Consider the following 15,325-nt stretch of genomic DNA (forward strand, 5'->3'; position numbering starts at 1 on the left):
AACGGTGATGTGGTCTAATAGTAGAGAGTTTATACGGTTTTTTCTTTCTTTCTTTTTTTTATATTTATTTTTTAAAAGTATTCCACTTTTTCTTTTATAATTTTTTTTTATCTTTTTGAATCAATCTTAATTTATCATTACATATATAATGACATATTTTTTAGTGTACACATCGAAACGTAAATAGCTTATTAAATATACGAGCTTAAGCTATTGAGTTTTTTTTTTACACAACTTAAAGCTATTGAGTTAAAACTCTAATAAAATTGTTTATCTAAATCTATTTCCTTCTTGAATTATGAAAACTTTGTAGGAGGTGTTTTGTAGTATCGGGGCATAGTGAATGGGAAGAACATTTGTCTAACTCCTTCAGCCTTGATAATTGGAACAATGATACCTAATGCACCCTGAAATGTCAAGAGATATAAAAGACATAATTCAAAATCATACATTTTATTCACCAACAATTTTTCATACTTAATGAATTAATTGTAAATGTAATGTAGTAACAGAAAAGATTAGTATTCTTAAGTACCAAATAATGTGTTAGTAATGAAATAATAGTCTCACCAAAATCAATCTAACTCCAATCCAAATCCGTCTAGGAGAAGGAAATGGTGAGAGTAAGCGAGCAACCCCATATATAGCTACGCCAAAGAAATGAAGAAGCAAAATTAACGGACGAGGATTAAGGCCAGAGAGTAGAGCTATTGGTCCATTTGAAAAAACTCCTCCAAGGCTCAAATAACCAAAACATGCTTGTCTCATTTCTTTACTAGATGAATCAGTGGATACACAAAACACCTTGTACAATGCACCAGCTAATGCGTTTATTGTAGATGCTGCTGGCTGCATACACAAGAATTACGATATTTAGAAGACAAAAGTACGATTAAACCTTGTATTTACGTATTTGTATAAATTTTACCTTGCGCAAAATGTAAAATGATTCAAGATATTTGCAATGTGCTGAAGCATGATGTAAATCATGTAGAGGTCTAAGAAGATCCCTTAGCAAAACAATATCAGACAAAGCCACGGTCATTCCTCCTCCGGTTAAAGGGTGGCGCATATTCAAAGCATCTCCTATTAGAAGAGCACCTGGTTTAGGATATGGACATGTTGTCATGCTTTTATTTGGCATGCTTCTTATGTTTCCTTTATCAATTGCTTCGACAAAAGAACGTCGTAGCTCCGGTGGAATCTGACACATAATTAATTTTATATATTATTATTAATTATAGTGACACTGATGATTATTTTATAATTATTTATACCTGGGGTGTTACCACTGTTTTGAGATAACGTGTCATGTCGCCATTACCAATAGAAGGTAAGATTGTAGCAGGTACATCAACTAAACATCGAATCTCAGTGCTACTGATTGGATAGAACAAAATGGAAGAAGGATCACCTAAGATAACATGTCCATGGTTTGCATATGGAAGATCACATTTCTCTAATATGAAACCAATAAAATGAGATGGTACATCAACCTGTAGAAATATTTATATATCTATTAAGACAATGTTCGAAAAATCGAACTAGAGATCAAACTAATGGAACCTCGTATTTATGGTTCAATTCATATTTTTTTTAAGTAGTCTAGTGACTATTCACTTTTGAAAGTGAATAAGTGGGAGTATCAGAGTTCGAACCCGAGTCCCTGCATATTACATACAACATCCCTACCAACTGAACTATACTCACGAGTCACGAGAACGGTTCAATTGATTTAACCTTCATTGAAACATATGACAAATAAATCAACAAAAAGGTATAAAATACAACAAAATAAATGAGTACCTTTGAGTTGCAAAGAGAACGTCTTAAGTTGGAAAAACAACCATCACATACTATGGTAAGTGGAGCATTTGCTTTGATCTCTAATCCACTTTTGGTTTTGTAGTATACCCCTTTGATGGTTCCTTTTTCTTCTATTAAAGATGTGACAGTACCTTGTTCTAATCTTACACTGCTCAAAATTAAGATCATACTATAAAATTTGAGTACATATAAAGTTTGAGTTCCATAATTAAACAATTATTATATCAAACATTTTTTTCCTAAAAATGAAAAATAGTTTTATAAATTGGTACTTTGAAAGAGATGAAGCCTTCTCTCGCATTCTTTGTATGAAACGACCATTGTGAAAGCTTCTTCCAGAAATATCAACATTATATTTTTTCAAGGGATAAGAAAGTTTGGTATTTTTTCCATCTTTATAAAGAGCATAGCCAAAGACTTTTTGAGCATCAATTTCTTCTACACAATCTGCAACAACTCACAATATTCATCTATTAAGAACCCAAATTTGATTTCGAGGCACAAATCATATACCTAAGATTAGCTACTTCAATTGTTACAATTTTTCATGATCTAATTTCTAATTGTGTGCACACGTGCATGTTATGTGTTATACTTTACTTATTTTTCAGTCGAATTTCAAATTATTATGACTTTCATTTTTCTTAATAAGAAAGAGTTAAGACAAAGAAAAAAATGGTACGTTACATTTGACATGTTTCTTGCTTAGTTACCTTCAAGACCTAATTCAACTAATTTTAAATAACCTCCGGGTTGTAGCAATTCACCGACAATTCTGTCAGGTTCACTTAAATCTCTCTCAATAACGTGCACTCTTCTTCCATCCTGAAACAAAAATGTACATCAATGAGTCAGTTGTATGAGTTTGACAATGTAGTATCGATCAAGAAAAGCCGTTTATTTGATACCTTTCCGAGTGTGTAAGCAAGGGCTGAACCAGCAACACCAGCTCCTACAATGATGATGTCTATACTTTCAGAGGTTTCTTGAGGAAATAGTTTTTCATTTTTTGTTGCACTACTAATATTAACACAATCATTAATTTCTAAACCTGTTGTCTTTTTCTTTGATGTAGAACCATACACAACAAAAACAAACAATAAACTACAATAAGCTATAAGTATAATTCCTATAAGAATATATAGATAAACCATTTCCAAAAGATTATTAGTTAATCTGAAATTTGACAAGTAGTAAAGGAATTAATAAAGATTGCACAATGAAAAGTTGATGGCCTAGTTTAGTGCATGTTTTTCTCCCTAGTAATAATATGCGTGAGCTTAGAAATGAGACTAGATCTTCTTTCATTTCTTAATTCTTATACTTGAAATAAGTTGAACATTTAATTAAGTAACTAACCAAAAATTTCACCGATATTGCATTTTTTATTTAATTCGGTTTCATTTCTTTGTCAAGTCCCGTGTGTTTGGATTAATTTGTGGCAATGATAGTTTGCTGTCATGCCGTTTGTTTTGCATACACCTCCTAAATGTTGGTTGATGTATAAACTATTTTTGTCCCTCCCAAAACTAAAAAAACATCCTACTCTAATTTTAGGTTCCAAAGCGTATGTTTGGTTTCAATTCTAGAGCGTCAAAATTAATTTTGACATGTTTGTTAAGGGACGGACTTAGCTTTAAGGGTATGTGCCCACACTTAGCTTTAAGGGTATGTTTCCATTATATTTTGATTTTTTTTTGAAAGGATTTTGATTTTTTTTTCAGATGTGTGAGAAATTGTTATAATAGCCTTTAAATAAATGTATTAAAAAATGCATCTTTTATTAGTCATTTTGATCGTTATATGTGTATTTTTTTTAAAAAATTTGGTGGCTAGAATTTCACTCTTTAAGGTGAAATAGTGGGAGTATCGGGATTTGAACCTCATCCCTATATTTTACATGCAATGTTCCAACCAACCGAACTATGCTCACGAGAACTCTTCATATGTGTCTTTAATTAGTTAATTTAATACTGAACATTTTTCATATATTGTAGCGCTTAGATGATATGACACATGTTTTTTCAAGCTTAACCAAGATGTTTGGATTCGATCTCTGACTTTGACATACAACAACGTTAAAACTCTTAGGAGCAGTTGCGCACACATGATACCTAGTTTATGCAAAAAAAAAAAAATGACTATAATTTTTTTTTAATATTATACACATGACCACAATTGAAAGAGATATGTAATGCCCCCACTACCAAAAAAAATTTCTCCCTCCCTGGTTTGGTTTCAGTAGAATTGATTTTACTTTCATAATTTTTTTTCTTTTTTTTTTCGAAAACTTGGTATCCGACCTTAGGACCGACTAATTCAAGGGGATCAATCCCAAAACCCACTTGCGAGGGCCCCATTTAAAGCCAGAGTTTTTTTGGCTCTGTATGGACTTAGCCCACCGAAATTGACACCAGGGGGAATCGAACCTAAGACCTTGAGAAGAGCATACTCCAAGGACCCAAGCCAACATCACTAAACCAACCCCAAGTGAGTTATTTTACTTTCATAATTGATTCTACTTGAAGTTAGAAATTATAGCTTCGAATTTTAGAATTAATTTTTATACTCATATTCATTATTGAACTCATTTTCATATGAATGTATTCAAATAAAAATTATTTTACATTCAACTCAATTTTAGTCGGAATTAATTCACGTGAAATAGAATCAAATATAAACACATGTTTTACCGTTGTTGAAAAGTGTCTCTATACATCTAGCTTTGCAAAAGAACGGGCTTTGGCCCAATATTGAAGTGTGAGTAGGCTTTAGGCTCGGGCTGAATCCAATCCAAACCCAATTGCAAGAGTAACTAACTAAGGAGTAAGAAAATGACAAAAGTACCCCTTCCATACCGTTTCTTTTCTTCTCTTACCAGCCTGTCGGAATCGTAACGGCTAGTTACACGAGAATTTAAAACACCGAAGAATCCTATGACTTATGTTATTACAACAGACCAACAACGTTGCTAAAAAAAACTAAACAAAACACAGTGTCACTGTAACTGTAACGCTTTTGTTAACAAAGCTATGGCGGAAAATGGATTCTTGCCAATTATTGAAGAAGAGGAAATAGAAATAATTGATGATGATTTCTATGAGAAGATTCAAGCACCTAAGTTCGTCGACCTCACCGCACCTGATAAACGCCGCCTTGACGATGATCGTCACTGGTTCTGCGCACGCTTCGGTAAGTTTCATTTTTTGAACTCTCATTTTCAGCTTCACTTTTTTATTTTGTTGCTAATTGAAGAAACTTAATTAATTCTCAGGATGTGACCAAAAACATGAAGAAGAATTGGATTCTGAAGCAATTTACAAGGATTTTGTTCTTCGGGTTTGTTCTAGTTTAATTGATTTTGATTTGAATAAAAATAGTAATGTGTAAGAGTTTCTCATATTTGTGTTTGATTTTCAGGTTATGGCAGCTAGAAGTCCCAATGTTCGTCTCAGAAAAGCAATGAATAGAAGACAAAGAGAAGCAAGGTAGCCAAATTTTTCAACCTAGGTCATGTTTGGATAAACAACTTAATTAAGCTCTTATAGCATAAGTGTTTAGGTATAAGCTATTTTTATACTAGTAAGTAGTAACAAAAGATAAAATAAAGTGAAATTATTTTCATATAAGCTATTCTGAAGAGTTTATGGAAATAAGCTAAAAATAAAGCTGGTGGAAAAATCATAACATTTTTTGACAAGTTATCGCGTGTGTTTGGTTGGATGGGAAGAAAAGAGAGAGGAAAGAAAACACGGAAATTGATGAATGAATTTATACTAACATTAGTTCAAATAAGTTAATACAAGCAGAATCCTAGCCATAAACACATCAAGGTTTTTAGTGTCTTTGAAACCGTAACGCATATTTAACTGCGGTTCTCTACAATATCAAGAATCATGATGTGATTGAACTTTAAAATCTTGTGTAGTAGAGCTTTTAAAGTAACGCGGTTTCTAAATGTTGTTGATTTTCAGTTCAAATTTGAAGTCTCCTAATACAGCTCCTGCAAAGCCAAGGATGTCAAGAATGGCTTTCATTTCCTCCTTGTCACACAAGGTGACTGACAATAATGTGAAAGTTGTTAAACCTCTTTCTAAGGTTTCTGCAACCCCAAATGCCAAGGTGAAGCAATCATCATCAGTGGCAAAGGCTTTGACAACTCCAAGGAATCAAAAGAAGGTTTCTAATTTGGAACAGTTTAGAAGTGTTCAGAACAAGAAATCATTGACCGTTGTTGTGCCTAAGGCTAAGAGTAGAGTACTGGCCAAGACATTGAATTTTAACTCACCGAAGAAGGTGATTGGGATCAAGAATTCTGTAGAATTGAAATCGTCCATGAAAGCATTGTGTTCTGCAATGAAGAAGCTTGAATTCAATGGAGTGAAGAAGAATGGAGAAGGATGTAACAACTCATTGCCTGTGGATTCCTCTAAAAAGAAGCAATTCAAGGGACGAGAGGTTAAAAGCCGCGTTTTTGATTCGTTGTATTCTAGTAATCGAAAGAAACCAGAAACTAAGGATGTTAGATGTCTAAAAGAGAAGAAAATGAAAGCTATGCAGAAACATAAGGTTCCTGTGCAGCATGAAAGTGACTCTAGTGATGATATTACTTCGCTGTCAGAAGAAAAGTCTATTGACTCTCTAGAAAGAGGAGAGAGTTCAGTTCTAGTTCTGTCAGAAGCTTCTAGAGATGATATTACTTCGCTGTCAAGTTCGAACAACGAAGAGAAGAAAACCATTCAAGAGAGTGAAAAAGCTTCTAGAGATGATATTACCTCGCGGTCATGTTCGAGCGAAGAAGAGAAGACAACTTTTGAAGAGAGTGAAAATGAAGAGAAAAGGATCACAGTCTCAGACAAGGGAAAATTTCTTAAAGCCAAAAAGAGAAAGGTTGGAGAAAATTCTATGGTTTATGATGATAAAGAAAATGAGATTGACCTTAATGAGAATGATGACAAGGAAAACTCTTCAGTCCCTAGTGAGAATATGTAAGTAATGATTTATCTCAAAATGTATTTTTCTCTGGCCCTTTATGTGTCTTAAACTTCAAGTAATCATTGAATTTTTTGTGGCAGCAGATCAATGAGTATAAACAGCGATGGTTCCAAAAAGGCCATTCTTGGAAGCAAGCAAGAGGATAAAAAAATTCATAAGGTTAGAATCTCATTGATGTTAGTTCAGTCCCACTTATTTCAATTCAATGAATTGATTTTAATCTTTATGACATTGAAACAGAAATCTGCATTGACCACAACTGATTCTCAAGTTATTAAATATAGAAAGTTAAAGCCTACCAATCCTAAGCCTTTTAAGTTCAGAACTGATGTAAGTAAGAATTTTGTTCTTTGTTGGTTTATTTAGTTTATAAATAAGTTACAATAATCCATTGTGTGATTTATGCTATTTCTTTATGCTGCAGGAAAGGGGAATTCTCAAAGAAGCAAACTTGGAGAAAAAAATCACAGCACCCTTGAAAGAAGCCACTGCTAAAGATGGCAAGGCGGCAATAAGGAAAAATAATAATGTAAACGATTAAGTTTTCAATGTGAACTCAATCTACCGCTCGTTATTTGCCACTGTATATCTAAAATTTGCTTTTTCTTTTCTCTTCCTTTCAGAAAAAGGAAACGTGTACAGCGCAAAGTGATCAAGACAAGTATAGCAGTTGCAGCGAAAAATCACACCGAACAACACAACAAAATCAAACTGTAAGTTAATGCATGCACATAAGATCCTGCTTACTGCTAAGCACCTGAATTACTGCTTAATCTGTGTTTTTAGACAATGGCTGAAACAGTCTCAAAATGTTATGTAGGGAAACATTCATAGTGACAACAACTCCAACAGCAAAGTGCAACATAAATTATCTGCCAAAACACCTAACAGAAATCCTGGTCCTAAACTTAATGTTGTGAGGCCTCTAAGGTAAGTAATAAATCAGTTGGGAATTTGAGAATAAAGCCTCAATCTATTATAATAATGGTATTTGGTTTTGGAAATAATAATACAAGTGTATCTTGCAGTGTTTTGTCAAGGAAGAAAGAAAAAGTAGTTCTTGCATCGGCTTGTAAACCGGTTGTCATTGTTGAAAAGACACCAGAAATTGTAAAACCAAAGGAAACAGCAAAGCCGCGTAAAAATGATGCATCTTGCTCACAAGGAAAGAGAACTTTGACTGTCCCAAAGGAACCAAAGTTTCATAGTCTCCATGTGCCCAAGAGCTGCATCACCAGAGGCTCTCATATATAGTTTGGTGAAGGATTGATATTTGTTCAAAATCATCATTGAATTATGTTGAGTGGCTTTGTTAAATTGTAGAAAAAACATGTGTTGTTGTAACCTTACTATAGAGATAGATGGAATCTTTTGTGCTGCTACCCTATATCAGCTAGAGTTTTGATTTGTGCAAGATTTGATTTAATTCATATACAAAGAGGCATTGATTGAAACCACTAGCACAATATTTGTAATGATAATAACAAGATCTGTAAATGTGCAAAAAAAATATGTAACTTTATTACCAAGGCATATTTCAATCAAAGAGGCATTTTTTAGCTTAGTTGATTTCTCAACAAGTTTTCAAATGATCCAAACCACCAGCACAATTTTTTCAATTGATCCAAAACATCAAAAATTTCTCAACAAGTTGATTTCACAAGCATTCAAATTTTTGTGCATTGCTATTATGAGTCTGACAAAAATGATTTTTGCAAATACATGGACACTTGTAATTTATTTCATTGCAGACAAACAAGCTGGCTTTGGATGAATCTGATTAGTCTCCAACTGCATCTTCTGTTTAATTTGGCTGTCCACTCACTTTAGTCCCCTTTATTCTTTAATATGTTTTTTAATTTCTCATTTGCAGCCACAAGTTCAGCGGATATGCCCGGTTCGTTGGCAGAATGTCCTGCATCGGAAACCACCTGTGTTTCATAGTATGATTCAGTAACTTGACCAAGTTTTGCACAAGATAAAGTGGAAACTTTCTTCTTGATAAGAAGATAAAAGACATGCTTCACTATAGAATGTGACATTAAAATCCCTATCCAGAAACTTCATAGATAATTATCATAGCATGCAGAACAATATTGTGAATGTAAGCGAGTCCAATGACCAAAAGCAACACTCTCTTCTTACCCTAAAATCTGCCTCTGGCCAAGCTTTATGAAGATCCCAGGCTGACATCATAGGGCAGCAAACATCGTATCTTCCCTATAAAGTCAAGAATGAAGATCATAAGAGATTGAATTGTGTCAGGAACCCAAATTTTAGAGAAAATAGAAAAGTATAATTAATGATTAAAAGGAAAATATTACATCCCAGAGCTAAGCTCCTCAGAGAAGAGATAATTCTCTCTCTACCAAAACCTTTCAGTTCCTAAACTGAGAAGATACTGAATAACAAACCTGATCACATCATTTCCTCCTTCTCTCTCATTCTCCTTCTTATTCTTATAACAAACCTGATCACATCATTTCCTCACACTCACTGCCACGTCATTATTTACCTCTCCTTATATTTTGATAATATCACTCTCCACTTAATGGATTTGTGCAACTAACTATCCAATTAACTATTTGGGCCTACACTCTCATTTGAGGTCCTAACAAATTGTGAAGGAATATGATGCAGCAAAAGGTGATTTACCTGCACGATTGTGGTGTTGATATGCCTTATTTTATCAACATTGTCTAACAAGAATGAGTCGGCAGGGAAAAATCCCTTGTTGGTAAAATAGTGGTTTTCAATCCTTGCAAATGCCTGATAGAAAAACAAATACGAAGGGAGTAAATATCATTTGACATCACTCTTAAGTCAACATGCAAGTTAAAGAATCTCAATTATAAATTATGAAGGGAACAAATTGCAGACTTTTTTTAAAAGGAAGAAAAAATTTCCACTTATATTGCGGCTTTGTTTGGCAACACCAGTAAGTTAATTTAAAGCATATTTGACTAGCTTATAAGCTTGTATGACCAAAATGAGGAGTTTATTAAATGAACTTATCTCAACTCAATAGCTTATGGCTTTTCATGGGAAGCTAATTCAAATGTTTGAACTTATAGCTAAAAATGCAAGGGGCTCTTAACAGTTAAGCATTAAGATGTAGAAAGAAGTGTAATGTGTATGACTTAGGGTACAAATCCCGGTTTCATTTAAGAGAAAAATAATCTGCAGTTGTCAGTTGTCACCACTGCTATTTAGTGTCAACCTAGTGAGAACATAGAATGTTAACTGTTTCTTTATAGGGGAGAAAAGGTTTTGACAAACTAGGCATAATTCAAGCCCACACATAAAAAACCATTGTTCACTACATATGTATTAGAAATCTGTTAAGATCTGTGCACTTACAATTGTCAGAACACTAAAAAATATTTATTATTTTATAAGAATTGCATTCAAATTGCAAAGTCTTACGAGCAACACCATACCATTTTCAAGAGTACATATAGGGAAATCAGTAGAAATAGAGAAGGGCTCTATCACAGAATTTTAAGAAAGATCTACCACAGCTTTTTTATGAACCAAAATCCATGTTATTCCTCACTTGATGAACTTACCAGTGAAAAGTAGTCGTCATCTCCTTTTTTGATGTTATCTTCATTTGGAAGAAGATGAGCGGTCATCATTTCCCATTTGGTCCACGCTCTAGCGGCTGCATACTAAGTATGAAGATATAGGTCAGTAAACAACAACAAAAATATTTTGGCAGGATTCAGATGCTGGAAACAAAAAAGATTAAAGAACAACTCGAGAGCTATCCTTTTTACATTTAACAAAAAGATTCTTCCCTGAACCCCTTCGAAAGAAAAATCCATCGTGTAAAAATTAAAATGGCACTCAACTTGTCAATATACACAAGAAAAAGCACTCTAATAATCCAGTCAGGTAACAACTCATATAGAAGCTTGTTATTTGTCATTTCAGATATGAAAACCTATTGGTATTGTTAAGGATAGACTTTAAAACTAGTTCAATTATCTTCAACTCTATGTACTATGTTCTTAGAATAGGTCAGGCCAAAAGATGAAACAATAGCCGTGAAACCAAAACAACATTTAAAGAAAAACCAGAGAAGTTCAGAAACCAGACAAAACAATCACCTGAACTTCGATATCATCAGAGTTTAATCTCTTCTTATAAGCATCAAGGAAGCATCCTCTCTCATTTTCTGGGATAAGATCTCTGAATGGCTCCCAGGCTTACATGATACAAAATGCAAAAACTATTAGTTCTCACATGCATAGAAACTTATATAACCTAAAGTTTCAGGCTTATTCTATATATCAAGTCAAAAACAACTTCATATTTTAAAAGGAATGCTTATTATGCATGACAATTACTCAAACTTAATTCACTAAACAAACAAATAAAAGAATAGTTTAATACCATCAGGGAATATTGCAGCAGCACCACCTTCATAAAACCAATCAATCTCTTTCTTCCTTAGAAGGAAGATACCCCTGAGGACTATGCCAGTAACCTGTAACAAAATTATTAAGTATTTAAAAAAGTGAACATAGCATGGAAAAATTAAACACATTTTTTATATAAGGGCAATGAAAATCAAAACAAATCTATACACCTTATCTGGGTGAGTTTGGCTGTATGCAAGGGCAAGCGTGCTTCCCCATGACCCCCCAAATACCTGTATATTATATGGATCATAAAATCATATACTGTTACGTAAGAATCACAAAACGTATACTGGTAATTGGTAAACAACCAGAGGTAAAAGATGACCTGCCATTCTGGAATCTCCAAATGCTCTCTTAATTTTTCAATGTCGTCAATGAGGTCCCATGTGGTGTTTTGCTCTAAGCAAGCATGGGGTGTGCTTTTCCCTGCACCTCGCTGATAAAGAGAAAAAATGTAAATTCACAAGAGAAGGAATTTTGATCCATGAAACACACTTGAGTTTCGAAACTAACCTGATCAAATAGAATGATTCGGTAAAATTCGGGATCGAAAAATCTTCTATTATTCGGGGAAGTTCCCCCTCCAGGGCCTCCATGAAGGAAGATAACTGGCTGCCAGAAAAGTACTTAGCAAAGTTAAATACATATAATCACTAGATCAAAAAATTGAATATTTCAGTTTTTTAAATCAGCTACCATAAAAACATGAGCCACCACAAATGAACCACATATATCAATTTCAACAAAATGGTGTAGTATTTGACTATCTTCAATTCTACAAGAGGCTTAATGGAACAATTCAACATTATAGTTCATTCAATAGCATCAATAAGCAATCCACAAAATAGAACCACTAAACAAAAGTGCCTCACATTTCAGTCCTCATCAATCAACTATGAAGCACAAACACTCATCGGATTAGACGTATCCTGGTGTTAGACATGCGTCCGTGTCCGTGTCCGACACCAACACAAAACTGACACTTATGATTACATTGAATTATGCCATTTTCTCCGATTATTATTGTTAGATAATAAAATAATAGTTTATGTTATTGGGCCTGTTAGTTTAGAGTCCATTAGGTTTTATTATATATTCTCTAGTAACCTTTTTGTAATGTTAAGCTATTGGTATTCTATTGAAACCCTAGCCGTCTCTTTCTCTTTTCCTATTTGTGTATCTCTAATTCTAACATGGTATCTAGAGCATGGTACGATCCGCCATGAATCATTTGTCGCTTCCGCCGTCGAATTCCCAAAATTTGGGACTATGTTTTTTTTGTATTCGTTTGATGCTTGGTTGTATTGAAGAAAAAGAAAGAAAAAAAAAGGAGAACGATGTAGGATTGAAAGGTGTTTGAAAAAGGCTATGTATAGATTGGTTGCAGATTGCTCACCATGGACGAGTAGCTGTATAATTTGAAGGCAAATTTATTTTTCCCACTTGGAGACGTTAGTTTGCTTATCCCTACTCACATGAATATGTTTCTTCCTGGGTGCCTAGTGGACCCAATTTCGTCAACAAATCTTATGGTTTTCAGTCCGTCGTTATTGGTTTGGTTATTATGTCGGTTAGTTAATTAGTTTCGGTTTCCTTCTGTTCAATTTGATTTAGTTGGTTTGGTTCCATTTGAATTTGTTTGGTGAGTCATGATAGTGCTCACAATTTGGTTGTTTGGTTAGTCTCACAATTTGAATTTTGTTGGTTCTTCTGATTGCATTGCACTTCTCCCTATTGCACTTCTTCTGATTGTATTGCACTTCTTCATTGCACTTCTCCCCCTATTGCACTTCTTTTCTGATTGCATTGCACTTCTTCATTGCACTTCTCCCCCTATTAGACTTCTTTTCTGATTGTATTGCACTTCTCCCCCTATTGCACTTCTTTTCTGATTGTATTGCACTTCTCCCCCTATTGCACTTCTTCTGATTGCATTGCACTTCTCTCCCTATTGCACTTCTCTTCTGATTGCATTGCACTTCTCCCTATTGCACTTCTTCTGATTGATCGCACTTCTCCCTATTGATTCTTATGATTGGTTTAGTTTGAATTTGTTCGATTGATTTGGTTTTTGGTTAGCTTGGACTGCATTGGATTGGATGTTGGATTAATTTGATTTGGTTCTCCCCTTTTTGATGGTAAATGGCTGCTCTTAGTTGATCGTGATCTTAATTGGGTTGATTTGTTGTCAGGGCTAATTTGTAACAAGCTTAAAGCTTAGTAAGCTTTAGCTTGAGGGGTGATGTTAGAAGTTTATTTTATTTGGTAGTTTATTTTATTTTCGTATTTTGTTTGACAAACTCATAATGCTTCTTGTTGATACATCATGAGTTTGAGAGTAGGTGTTAGATAATAAAATAATAGTTTATGTTATTGGGCCTGTTAGTTTAGAGTCCATTAGGTTTTATTATATATTCTCTAGTAACCTTTTTGTAATGTTAAGCTATTGGTATTCTATTGAAACCCTAGCCGTCTCTTTCTCTTTTCCTATTTGTGTATCTCTAATTCTAACAATTATGTGCTTCATAGTCAATCAATGTAAACACATAAACCTACTCCATAAATAAAAACTTCAAAATGTTTAAAACTTTGTTATTAAAAATTTCAAATGGTTCATCGCCAATTTAGTCTCGGAAATTGTAAGCAGCAGACAATTTGATCCCGAACATTAACAAAATTTCAAAATGATCCTAAATTTAAAATCTTCAATCACATTTTTTCTTATCTAATCCCTAAAATTGTCTAGGAGGAATCAATCAATGTGATGGAGATTTCGATATCCTTTCAAATTTCACAACTAAATTAATTAACAAATCACTCTACAAATTTTGCAAATTTAAGTTAATGAGGGCAAGCAATAACTACTCACATGGCCATTTGGATTTCCTGATTGCTCCCAGTAAATTGAATGAAGATCTGAAACCTTCAAAAAACCAGTACTATAGGGTTCAATATGAGGGTAAAAATTTCTGTTAACTTGTGAAATTCCTTGTTCTTCTGAAGCCATCAAAGCACTAGGTGTTGACTCAATATTTTGCACACAAAAAACTAATCTTTTTCTACCTGGATATATTATCACAGAAAGAACACAACAAATTTAGAAGACCCACATGAAAAAAATAAAAATTTAGAAAACCCACATGAGAAAAAAAAAAAAAAAAAAAAACAATACAGAAGAAGAAACAGATTGAATGAATGATAAAGAAAGGTGGAGAAGGAAAGAGAAGAGAAAGTTACCTGAAGAAGTGGTTTGAGAGTGAGAGAATGGAAGTTGTGAAATTGTGGGAGAAGTGAAAATTAGGGAAGGTGGTGAGAGTGGAAGTGTGTAGTAGTAATTTGGACTGAAAGTGAAACCCAACTTCATTCTTTTTATTTATGAAATGAAATTATGAAACAAATTTTGAGATCGTGTCGTTGGTAACATTTTGGATTGGTTAGTGCCACTGCCAACGTAGGTATCACATGACTGTACTGTCTTGTTTTATTTATTTATTGTTTTTAACTTATTGTTTTTAATGATGAATGTCACGTTACTTTCTCCATCTCTAAATATAAATAAAATTGAGTAAAAAAATCGTATTTATATAGTTTAAAATTTAGATGGAATGTATTTGTTTTTGTTGACCATTTTTTATTTATATTTTGGGATAGAGGAAATATCTTTTAATTTGTGTCCAAAAATTTATTCAATTTAAAATCAATGGAGTATTTTTTTTTTAATTTATATTTTGGGACAGAGGAAATATCTTTTAATTCGACATAGATTAATCATGACAAAATTTGTGAATATGACACTAATAACATCAATACGGAAACAAAAAAGTGGTAGTTAAGTGTTACTGCTAACTCGCAAACAAATGTTGAAAAATAAGAAGTCTATGAGACTGTAAATGTGTGAAGTATGGTGTTAAATTAATGTTGTTGATTCAATTGAAAAACGCTAAACAAATTTGTACTAGTCTAAACCATGTTTTTGAGTGATTATGAAGATTATATGTGAGCTAAATTCAAAGCACCGTCTTATACTTCGGTCCATTGTTTGATGGTCCAGGTGTAAAGTTGGACTTCTCTGTTAC

At 33.5% G+C, this 15,325-nt stretch overlaps 3 protein-coding genes across 5 annotated transcripts; 1 reads left to right on the top strand and 2 right to left on the bottom strand.

Moving 5' to 3' along the window:
* Positions 1–296: 296 nt before the first annotated feature.
* LOC123909109 (squalene monooxygenase SE1-like) lies at positions 297–2,981 on the bottom strand. The gene is made up of 8 exons (XM_045959883.1): positions 2,736–2,981; positions 2,541–2,652; positions 2,100–2,274; positions 1,807–1,975; positions 1,278–1,496; positions 929–1,204; positions 571–849; positions 297–407 (listed from the first exon to the last, which is right to left on the bottom strand). The coding sequence occupies exons 1-8, from the start codon at positions 2,979–2,981 to the stop codon at positions 297–299; spliced, it is 1,587 nt and encodes a 528-aa protein (XP_045815839.1).
* Positions 2,982–4,729: 1,748 nt separating this feature from the next.
* Positions 4,730–8,282, top strand: LOC123908455 (uncharacterized protein DDB_G0286299). 3 transcript variants are annotated; one of them, XM_045959099.1, is made up of 10 exons: positions 4,730–5,019; positions 5,102–5,166; positions 5,248–5,315; positions 5,802–6,815; positions 6,906–6,981; positions 7,063–7,152; positions 7,247–7,351; positions 7,446–7,535; positions 7,643–7,752; positions 7,851–8,282. In XM_045959099.1, exons 1-10 carry the CDS (start codon positions 4,860–4,862, stop codon positions 8,074–8,076), a joined length of 2,004 nt encoding a protein of 667 aa, XP_045815055.1. In that variant the 5' UTR covers positions 4,730–4,859; the 3' UTR covers positions 8,077–8,282. The 3 variants fall into 3 exon arrangements, with proteins under 3 accessions (XP_045815055.1, XP_045815053.1, XP_045815054.1); XM_045959098.1 differs by having other exon boundaries at positions 4,752–5,019; positions 6,903–6,981; XM_045959097.1 differs by having other exon boundaries at positions 4,750–5,019; positions 6,906–7,152.
* A 39-nt stretch (positions 8,283–8,321) lies between these two features.
* Positions 8,322–14,688, bottom strand: LOC123908456 (proline iminopeptidase). Its single transcript, XM_045959100.1, has 11 exons — positions 14,487–14,688; positions 14,119–14,312; positions 11,763–11,861; positions 11,575–11,685; positions 11,417–11,479; positions 11,221–11,314; positions 10,935–11,032; positions 10,392–10,493; positions 9,478–9,591; positions 8,968–9,042; positions 8,322–8,753 (listed from the first exon to the last, which is right to left on the bottom strand). The coding sequence occupies exons 1-11, from the start codon at positions 14,611–14,613 to the stop codon at positions 8,649–8,651; spliced, it is 1,182 nt and encodes a 393-aa protein (XP_045815056.1). The 5' UTR covers positions 14,614–14,688; the 3' UTR covers positions 8,322–8,648.
* Positions 14,689–15,325: the final 637 nt, after the last annotated feature.

The sequence above is a fragment of the Trifolium pratense genome, linkage group LG2 (genome assembly GCF_020283565.1).
Source record: "Trifolium pratense cultivar HEN17-A07 linkage group LG2, ARS_RC_1.1, whole genome shotgun sequence".
Classification (NCBI taxonomy): Eukaryota; Viridiplantae; Streptophyta; class Magnoliopsida; order Fabales; family Fabaceae; genus Trifolium; species Trifolium pratense.

What these genes read in the sequence shown, in the direction of transcription:
- LOC123908455 (XM_045959097.1), top strand. Translation starts at nt 4,860, where the DNA reads ATGGCGGAAAATGGATTCTTGCCAATTATTGAAGAAGAGGAAATAGAA. An exon ending in CTTTTAAGTTCAGAACTGAT is followed by an intron (nt 7,153 to 7,246) that starts GTAAGTAAGAAT and finishes TTTATGCTGCAG; the next exon opens with GAAAGGGGAATTCTCAAAGA. An exon ending in CAACACAACAAAATCAAACT is followed by an intron (nt 7,536 to 7,642) that starts GTAAGTTAATGC and finishes AATGTTATGTAG; the next exon opens with GGAAACATTCATAGTGACAA.
- LOC123909109 (XM_045959883.1), bottom strand. Translation starts at nt 2,981, where the DNA reads ATGGTTTATCTATATATTCTTATAGGAATTATACTTATAGCTTATTGT. An exon ending in AGTTGAATTAGGTCTTGAAG is followed by an intron (nt 2,275 to 2,540) that starts GTAACTAAGCAA and finishes GAGTTGTTGCAG; the next exon opens with ATTGTGTAGAAGAAATTGAT. An exon ending in GTTCTCTTTGCAACTCAAAG is followed by an intron (nt 1,497 to 1,806) that starts GTACTCATTTAT and finishes ATATTTCTACAG; the next exon opens with GTTGATGTACCATCTCATTT.
- LOC123908456 (XM_045959100.1), bottom strand. Translation starts at nt 14,613, where the DNA reads ATGAAGTTGGGTTTCACTTTCAGTCCAAATTACTACTACACACTTCCA. An exon ending in TGGAGATTCCAGAATGGCAG is followed by an intron (nt 11,480 to 11,574) that starts GTCATCTTTTAC and finishes TATAATATACAG; the next exon opens with GTATTTGGGGGGTCATGGGG. An exon ending in GGCCAGAGGCAGATTTTAGG is followed by an intron (nt 8,754 to 8,967) that starts GTAAGAAGAGAG and finishes TATGAAACACAG; the next exon opens with GTGGTTTCCGATGCAGGACA.